Here is a 9,863-nt window from a genome sequence, read left to right on the forward strand (position 1 = left end):
CTGAAAAATGCCAGAGCTGGAAAACAAGGTGGTCTGAAGCACATGCTGGAGGGTCCTCCAGCTACCTGTCTGCACAACTCCTCCTCTCTGGGAGGATAAGTGCCTCCAGACAAGAGCCAGACCAAAGTTTTGGAAAGCGTGATTTTAATCAACAGTCACAATGGAGGAGGAAGAGACACTCTTTCATGCAGCATCACGGCAGAATACCATTAAAAACTCATTAGCATGCTCACTTCGCTGCCGGAAGACATTTAAAGAACATTTTCCTGACAAATGATTCTGTCTGCACTTAAGGGAGGTAGAGGGGGGAAGCCCATCTAGCCTAACTGTTCCAGCAAGGTCACTAGGAGGCCAAAGGCTTTGAGACATTTACCATCTCTCTTAACATTTACTCTCTGGGGTGTAATATATATCAGAGATTCAATCCTTGAGGGAGGAGGGAAGGACAGCCAGAGGAGAAAACTGATATATCTGCATTTAGTGACTAGCCCAGAAGAAAATAGATGCAAGATAATCTAGATTTTAAGAGACCACTGGGTGACCCTGACATGCCAGCTAAAGGATGTTATCCAGATTCAGCCCAGTGATAGGACCCAACAGCACTACTGAAATACACAGCAAGCTTCGCAATGCTAGGAAAGAAACCAAAAAATGAACTGCACTCCAGGGGCTGGCCGTGTTTTACCACTATAATTAGGGAGCTATACTTTCTGGGTCTAATTCCTGCCCACTGAAGGCAAAGGGAAAGCTAAACTCCCACTGACTTCTCACAGGCTTGGACTGTAAAGGCATGTAAGAAACTCACTAATGATGATCACATGGGAAAACTGGAAAGCAGCCAGGCCAGATAAAGTGACCCGGTCACTGAAATCTCTGTGCTGCTCTCAGGAGAGCCAAGCTATCCCTGATACAGCTCTCACCACTGGACCGCGCTAGCTGTCCTAGGCCTTGAGTAGTATCCAGCCAAGAGGAGAAACGTTGACACAGATCTGTAGATAAGTGTCCCCCCCACATTGCTCACAGATGTTGACATGCTTTCAAGCAAATCTTTAAGAATATTGTTGAGACAGTTGAGTATCCAAGCATGGCTTCACTCTGCAAGTCAAAGTTCAAGGCCAACGGACCCTGGTGAGTCCTTCTCTGTTGGATAAAGCACTAGAACCTGCTGGCTGAAAGGCTGAAGCACAGCAGAAACCAACTTGCTGGTGAAGTGCACATGAGCAGAAAAGTTCTCAGCAAAATAGGACCCAAGAAGAAAAAAAATCTTTATCGAATGTTTTAGGTATGACTGGAATGTCCATAAAAATAAAAAGGGGGTCACACATTTCCCAGAGCCTGACATAGACAGTCAGGCCTGCTGCTTTCAGCAGCAAAATGTTTCATGACAAAGCACATCTACCAGATTTTTGCAGGAGGCAAGAAAAATTCACACTGAAATCTCATAGATCTAAGTTGGGCTGAAAGCTATTGTCATTAAGCAGTGAAAAAGATCCAGGCAACCTACAATCCCAAAGGATCATAACTCTTAGAGGTAATAATTTCAACTGACAAGCTCGCTCACTCCCTGCAGAATGTAACTGAATTCCAGCCTGGCTGTCTGGGAAAAGAACAGGTCCTTTGTCATTTCCACTGAAGCCACTGCAAAAATGGGCAGGTAGCAGGAGAAAGAGCAGGGTTCATCTAGAGGAAAAAATTCACATCAGCTGTACTTTGTCTAGAAATAAGCTAGACTTTCTCATAGAGGCACGATTCATTTCACTCAGGTCTAAAATAGCTGAGGGCACTCAGCTGATGGCCTAAAATGCAAACCTGCCAAAGGTTATGCTCACTTCTAATCACAGCTTTAAAAGTGCACAACTATTTCTGCATTACACGCTAAACAAAGTACAACTGCATACTCCTTGATACTCTTGTGCCAATCAACCAGACAGCAAGTTACTTGAACAAACACAAAACCCAACATATTCCAGAGCAGAAGCCAGCTAGAAGTTCCCAGAATAGCCTCTGCCACGCAGATATATTTTGTTGCACTGTTGTGTTTTAAGGCTTTAGCGGAGAGTCATCTTGGGAGGTATCTGACTGCTACAGAAAATTAAAACATGACCATCTGTCCAAAACAGGACAAGTTCCTACCCGCCTCCAAGTTTGAACAGGGAGTGCAGCTGTAATGAACTTACGCAGACACTGGTGCAAGCATTCACTGATGTGTTTATTTTTAAAACAACAGAAAAACAAAACCGCCTTTGTTCGCATCCAAGCTCTTATCTCCCCTCCAAAATGTTTGTGGTTTAGGCACAACTGGGAACTATGTGAAAAGAATTGCAGTCCACGTTGCCTGTGACACGCTGGGTTCTGCTTTCCTTTCCTCAGTCCATATTGGAGAGCTGGGGACTCGGGAGGTTTCCCTACAGCTCGGAGGGAAGACAGCCCCTCCCCACTAGCCTTTCATTCTGCCTGGTCAGCCTCCTCCTCCTCCCACTGATCCTCCTCTGCCAAAGTTACTGGAGTTCAAGCTACCACTCGCAGATGTGCAGTTTGGTCTGCTTCACGCAACTGACAACGCTTTCCACACACTTAGAGCACTTGCAGGAACCAAACAGCTGTTTTTCTTCCTGTCCCAGAGCTCCTGGGTCTCAGACCACATGCCAACTCCACCACACAAACCGAGAGTTGCAAAGAACCACCCCAGGGCCACTAATTGAGAGAGCCAGGTGAAGGATGGTGCTCCTAAAACTGCCTGACATGGTATATCCCTGTCTGCAGAACTTGGGCTCTTATTTGAATTTCTGCAAGATGACATTTCTAGTCCTAATAATGAGATTCCCCTTCCTAAAATCTTCCACAAGTGCAATATGTAGCAATAACTCAAAGACTCCCAAGGATCTGCTATTCCAGATTTATTTGCAGTACTGTTAAAAGGACTGGCAGCCCCCAAAATCCCGTCTAACACAGGGAACCCAAGGCAGTTACCACCAGTCCAACTAAAGTCGTGTTATCAACCATGCAAGCATGTTACAAGTAACTCTTAAATACCAACAGCCCCCTGGTACCACAGAAAACACTCTGAAGTGAAACTAATCTGAAACCATGTGGTATTTCTAACCCGAATCTACAAGCCACCAAGAAATAATTCTCAGACGTACAAGTTCCTCCTTATCTGACCATCCTCTGCCAAAGTTGCTGCAATTCAAGCTAACACCTAAATGCATGGTTTAGCCTGCAACCAGAGCAGATACTTAGAGCACTTGCAACCTCTTGTCCTGGGGAAACAACAGTTCACGACTTTGATTCTGGCTAGTGCTAAGAGCTGAGCAGTAACACCTGGTCCACACACCACTTCCTTCTGGTAAAGAAAAGGCTGAAGAACCAGGAGTTCTGCCAGTTTGTATAGGAAGTCCTACAGCATTGGGATGGAGACGTGCCAAGACGGTAAACTCCTCCTCCCCAGTTCTGTGACTGCTGGACTATGTGACTAGGAGGAAGAGAAAATTAGGAACTCTAAAATTAAGATTAAGGCCTGCTGGGTTAACACAAGGGCAAAAGGAAACGGGTTAAAAAACCCAAGTCAAATTAAGGGATTAAGGGATGGGAAAGGATTTCTGGGTTATACCAAGATGACTATCACCGAGATTAGGGTAAGGGAGTAAAGACGTTGAAGAGCAAGATTTACTGCTACTTTGTGCAAGGCTTATACCATGAGAAAAAGATCCAACCCAACAGAGGTGAATATCCTACAGTTACCTTAGGAATGGGTACTGCTGCTCTGTCCTGGCACTGTGGCAATGGTTAGAGTCAGCAGAGGCTGATGAGCTTGTTTTATCAGTGATACTTTCAAAAGCCATGGGGCTGGGAAAAATGCTAGTGCTGATAAATCCAGGTTTCTCTTCAGTTTCAGGGACTGTGGGAGCCTGAAGCTACAATTAAGTACAAGAATTGTCTTGAAGATAATTCTTGTATGAGACATCTTACCCCAGGAGCGGCCTTCCAATAAGCGTGAAGTCATCAGCACCAACCAGCAAAACCTATGGAAAATAAATCAGGCATATATCACTGGTTCATTGTCTCAGTAGAAAGGCAAACAGTATCTTCCAAATTCTACAGTCACCATAACGCAGTCAAACTGCTTAAAAATAGGCCTTTACACATTTCAAACCTGACACTGTTACTAGAGAGGGACGGTGGGGAAAGGCAGCTAACAGGCAAGAAACAGATTCATTAAACAGACAGTCTTCCAGGAGAGCTTATCCTACTAAAACATACTTTAGAAGTATCTTTCACGCTGATCAGAACACACTGAACCTTTCTGTTCTGGCTCACCCAACAGTTGTAAAAGATATGAAAAGCAATACAGGGAAGAAGAATAATACGTCTTGTGCGGGATCTGAATGAATGGCAGCTCCTAAAATCATTGGATTTTTATAGCAATTGCTACATATCCCAGCAGAGAAACACTTTCCTCGTTCTCCTCCATGAGGCCTCAAGATGGCCAATAAAGAAATGAACATCTGGGGGGGATTCACCACCCCAGGGACTAGCCCTTTTGTTTCAGGGCATTTCAACCACCTGCCTATCTAAAGGACCAGGATAATACAGAAGATATGGTGAGAAGGGGCAGCATTTCTTACAGACTGCCTCCTTCCCCACACTAATTGTATGGCAGCAGTTAAAAGCAACATATAAATGGTCATGAGATGTTCTGACTTTTGTTTTAGACAGATACTTGCCAGTGAAATCCCCAAAGAGTTATGGTGGTTAGGCAAGTTTTTCACCTTCTTCACTCCCATCTAGACTTTTGCATTCCTAGCTGGCTACTCCATGCAAATCACCCCTCGCTCTGTGGTACGCAAGGATGCAGGACACAGCTGAAGGCATGCCTAAAATGCTGCCTCAAAAATGGCCTTCAAAGCAATGGATGAGTAGAAAAACTGCCCAGCTTTCCTTAACTGCTTGCTTGGCCCTAACAACCAACATCAAGATTAAGCCAACAGAATCCCACTTCATAATCTTTCATTTAAGATTTGGATGAATGAGCCTCTACAAGTTCCTGCTAGTTAACCAAGGGTAAGGATAAAGATATTGAATTGCATCTTGGCAATTCTCCCCTACATGCACCATCCCTCTCCCTCCACCCAACACACTCAGCGTGATAAGGATCTTGCAAAGCATTGAGCAGTGACAGTCCCTCTGGGAGTACTGCAAGTATTTTGGGTGTTGGAGTCTCAAGGTAAACACAGTTTAGCTGCCGCCTCTAGAAACAACAACTGTAATTGTCTTTTTTTGGATGAAGTTAGTACAACAAAAATCTGTCTCCCAGCAGAGTCTGGCACGACTCATTCCAACCCTGTTCAACAGAAATCGCAATAATATTATCACTAACAGAGTAACTGAAATTGGAACAAAACTAAGGCAAAGCAAATAGCTGGAGTAAGAACGGGAGATCCGACAGGAGCTCTTCAGGACGTGTTTTTTAAAAACTGGTTATGGGTTTTGCCCCAAGGAACGTTTGCAGGCAATTTGCTCTGGCCCCATACACAGCACAGCACCACAGGCACTGTGGAAGCATGGCACGTCACCTTTTCCATTCGGATTCGGTCTCCGCATTCAGCCTCCAGCACGTTGTCCATCATAATCAAGTCTTCACTGGTTATTTTCCACTGCTTGCTGGCAAAGTGGACCACAGCAAAGAGCCTTCCGTACTGCCCCGTTGCGATCATCTTGTTCACCTTTTGTACCACTTCTGTTGGCAAACAGCAGGGAAGGAATCAGTGTAGGAAACCCAGCAAGGTGTGAAGAGCTGTTGAAAGTTAATTCAGCCACACTGCTCTCCCACCAAAACTCTCATCTTCTGGGAATCTTTAAGCAAGGATCAAGAGCAATGTTGTTTCCTACGACCTGTGAGCCTCCCTTTCATAAACTTAAATGACTATTAGTATTTTAGTTGCTGGCAAACCCATGCATAAGTAAACACCTAGTATATATACTGTGCAGCTAATCTAAGACTGTTGACTTCTCAGCCTATTTCTTACGCATCCTAGAATGCACTGTATTCAGATATAAAGCATTCCAGAAAAGAGTGCTTGTCTAAGCATCCTACATTTGGAGGGGAGCTCCTCTCAATTTCCAAGTCATATGCAGAAGGCCCAGGACTCTAAATACTGTGTAAGGCGTGCAGGAACATCAGGAAGAGTTTGGCAAAGTACACAGGAAAAAGGGCTCCAGCATACTAACAAAGCCTGGCCTGAGAACTTATACCTGCAGCAAAGACAAGAGAGACATTTCCCTCACTTTTTTCCAGAAAATCCCTTCCCATATGCACATGCACGCAGAGCAGGTGACAGGAGTAGTACAAATCCCAGGGACGAGGTCCTGCACGTGAACAAACTCAGTTTTCTGTGATCAGCTTCCTGTGCAGTGAAGCCAAAACCAATTTTTATGGGAACATCAAAAGGTATTGTTTAATGAGTGCCATTCCACTGCCAAATAGCAGCTTTCCACCTTCTTGAGCTGTTCAGAAAAAGAGCAACTTTTCTGTAACTGGAAAGATAGATTTTCTTCATTGTCCTCAAAAGTGGCTGAATTATTTTTTCTTGGAATGTAAACAAAACAATATCTATTTGGGACAGACAAGAATTTAGCGGCCAGGCAAACCAAATCCAGCCCTTACAGGAACCCTCTGAAAGTGTCCAAGTTTCAACTCGGCAGATGCAAATTATTAAAGGTAGAGGTAAGAACAGAAATTATTTGCAAGGCAGTAGTTGCTGCAGTTCCCACTACGATGAAGAGTTTAACTTCTGTGGTGCTGGAATTGCTGTCCCAGATGAAAAATCCACTGTGTACTCTTTTCTCTCATTCACAGTGGTCCCCTACAAAAAGTCCAGAGAGAAAAAATACAACCCCCTTCTCTTTATTACGCCCCCAACGGCACAACGGGTACAATACATTTCTTCCAGCTCTAAACTGCTGATCTAGGTATATCAGTAGTCCTGTGGTCAACATTTCAAAACCAAAATTTCAAAATGCTGGTCTACAATTTTCTCTTAGCAAAAAACATGCAAAGTCATGCTCTAACAAGGGTTATTTCCTTGTCAAATTTCAATGTTCTACCCACAGGGCTTCCTCATCTTTTTTTAACCAAAAAAGGTACATTTTCTTCACCGTACTTGGGCTCTGAAGTTGTTGATAACTCTTCCAAACACCTCTAGTGACAGGAAACATCAAGTGATGTTACCATTTGATTGTTAGTATGGCTTGTATCTCAGCACTATGTGGAGTGACCCTTCCCAAAATATCCAGGGCTGTTTCCATAGCCAGCAGGAAAATAGAAGGCAGAATTCAAATGCTCTTGCTGCTGTTTGCTTTGGATAAGCACAGCCAGGAGATAATGATGCAAGCTCATAAACAGTAGGAGGCTACAAGGCACAGCGGAAATCACAGCGGCCCCGAGGATCCCATGTGAATCAGGCCAGGCAACATGGGACCCTGTTCACCGCAGGGCTTCAGCAAATCAAACTGAGCAGTTTATGGTTCACTGCTGGGTCAAATCATGCTCAGGGACAGAACACTCATCTGTCACTTGAGCAATCCCAGGAGTGCAAAGGAGATAAAAAGCAGGATGAAAAATGGCCAGAAAGGAGACCTGCTCCGCTCACAGTTATTAACACACTTCAGCCAATGATAGGAGACTCTCTGCAAAAAGGCAGACACAACTCAGCTTTTCCCCTCTCACTCTCTCCTTGGAAAAGAACTCCTCTCCTTTACTTCCTGGGTCTCTCCCATCTAAAGCAGAGAAGTCAGGTGCCTTTCATAGGTGTCCCAGAGGCTAACACAACGAGACAGTAAGACTGCCTGTTAATAAACACAAGACCTCATTGCCTGCATGAAGCACACAACTGCTAATTGCTGTGTGCAACTGTAAAAGACGTTCACCCACTGGGGCTCATTACTGCCTAGTTCTGAGAAACATTCTATACATGTGCTGGCTTCCCCACCACCATCCCTAGCACGGTCTGGATGACAACAGCCCCTCCTGGGCAATATGAGGCTCGACACATATGCCTTCTCCGTATTTGATTTTCACGTTCCCACTTGCCAGGGGAACCTGCGTCTGGTTACAAGTGGAAGACTGACATGTTCTAGTCAGGCTAAGCAATAAGGATGGTTGCTGAACAGCTACAGGCACTTCACTCGCTGGCTTGTGAGGCTGGCCACTGCACGGTCCATGTGCTCCTTTCAGGAGGACCGCTGGCTGTGTTCAACAGTCCTGACTAGCTGTGGGGACAAGAATGAGTTCACTAACGTTATGTCACCTCCCAGCTGCTCATTGCCTTATGCCACACCTCTGCAGCTCTGTCATGTGCCCACCATCCAACTGCTTATGCTGGCTCTAGCATTCTGTTTCATGCACTAAAATACACCAGCTCTCTGATGTGCCCACTATCCAACTGCTTATGCTGGCTTTAGCTTTTTGATTTATCCATTAAAAGAAAAATAATTGTTTTCTCCTGTCCAAAAGGCTTGTTTCATGCTTTAGAAAGCAACACATCACATCAGGTAAGATTCCTCTGGGGGTGTTGCAACCTGTCATGCTGTCATAAACTAAAGAGACCTGATATTCTACCCAAATCTCCAATACCAGCAGCCGGAGCACAAGTCCAGTGACACTAACACATGCCAGAAATGAGATAAAAATGTGAAGAACAAAAACTAGTTCCAGTTGTTGAAGACACTTATCTATACTCCATCAGGCCACCAATGGCAATACTGGAGTGCTAGTCTTCACTGGAGACTCGAGATCTTTACCTGCATGATACTTCGCTTCTTCTACTGGATCTGGAAGTTTCACTTCAGGCCATGGAGGTGAAGTCAGAGATGTTTTGGCAACAAGTCTGCGAATGATAAGGTAGGATTCACTTGTAGGAAACAGATATTGTCAAGAGGTGTAAAACACGAAGAGAGGAAAAAAGGTAAAAGAAGCTGGAGATAGAGTAGAAAGTGGTTTTCCACTGGGGAGCAGAAGTTATGCAGGAGACTTAATAATTTATCAGTATGAAAGGCTCGACCCAAAGCCCACTTGGGCCAGAAGGCAATTCCCCACAGATCACGTTTCACTTTGTAGCAGCTCATGAGCAAAGGGAGGTTTTCTATTCTGGTCTGAAGTGTTATGGACAGAGGCTGGCAGGCAAGGCAAAAGCCATGTTACCTCCCTAGGACTTAATCCAATGGAGGACACAGGATATGGCAAAATCCCCAGACCTTCCTCCCAACACCTGGCAAAAGCACTCCAGTTGGACAAGGAATGCTGCAAAAGTGCTGAAGCTGCAGCCCACTTCAGAAGGCTGTTCAAAAACATGCAGAAAACACTTGGTCTAATTTCTGAGTTCAGCCTGCAAATGCTCTACCAAATAGTAGTCACTGCTCCCAGGGCTTAACGTCATTTAGGTCCACCATGAATTGCAGCAAGCTTAAAGAAAAAGGCACAAATGCCTCAGTGGTTAGTTTGCTTTACTCCCATACTCAGAAAATTCAGTATGGGGAAGTGGATTTTTTTTTTTTCCCCTTTTTTTTTTTTTTCTTTATTGCCCACTTCAGAATGTTATTTGAAATAGTTTGAAACAAAGGAAGAGTGCAGAAAGAAATAGATTGAAAATAACTGAAAATTCACCCAGACTAGGTTCTCACTTGGTTCCTGATGTTGAGATCTGCAGCTGGATGTGCCAGTGGTGATCAAGCTCAGTGACCACCGATGACTTTCCACCGCCTTGTTTTTACAGACTGGAATTTTGTCAACAACTCCAATGGAAACAGACCTACCTTAAGCCTTCCCTACAAACATAGCCCTACCCCCAACAACAAACCTAATAGCA

General features: G+C 44.5%; 1 protein-coding gene across 1 annotated transcript in view; it reads right to left on the minus strand.

Annotated features, from left to right (window-relative positions):
• MRPL21 (mitochondrial ribosomal protein L21) overlaps positions 1–9,863 on the minus strand; it is a 15,119-nt gene that overhangs the window by 2,123 nt on the left and 3,133 nt on the right. Inside the window, exons 2-4 of the mRNA XM_009576373.1 lie at positions 8,800–8,885; positions 5,574–5,737; positions 3,970–4,022 (exon numbers count right to left, since the gene is read on the minus strand). Of these exons, the coding sequence (XP_009574668.1) occupies positions 3,970–4,022; positions 5,574–5,714 (194 nt within the window). The 5' untranslated portion in view covers positions 5,715–5,737; positions 8,800–8,885. The remainder of the gene's footprint in view (positions 1–3,969; positions 4,023–5,573; positions 5,738–8,799; positions 8,886–9,863) is intronic.

Source organism: Fulmarus glacialis, unplaced genomic scaffold (assembly GCF_000690835.1).
Source record: "Fulmarus glacialis isolate BGI_N327 unplaced genomic scaffold, ASM69083v1 scaffold39244, whole genome shotgun sequence".
NCBI lineage: Eukaryota > Metazoa > Chordata > Aves > Procellariiformes > Procellariidae > Fulmarus > Fulmarus glacialis.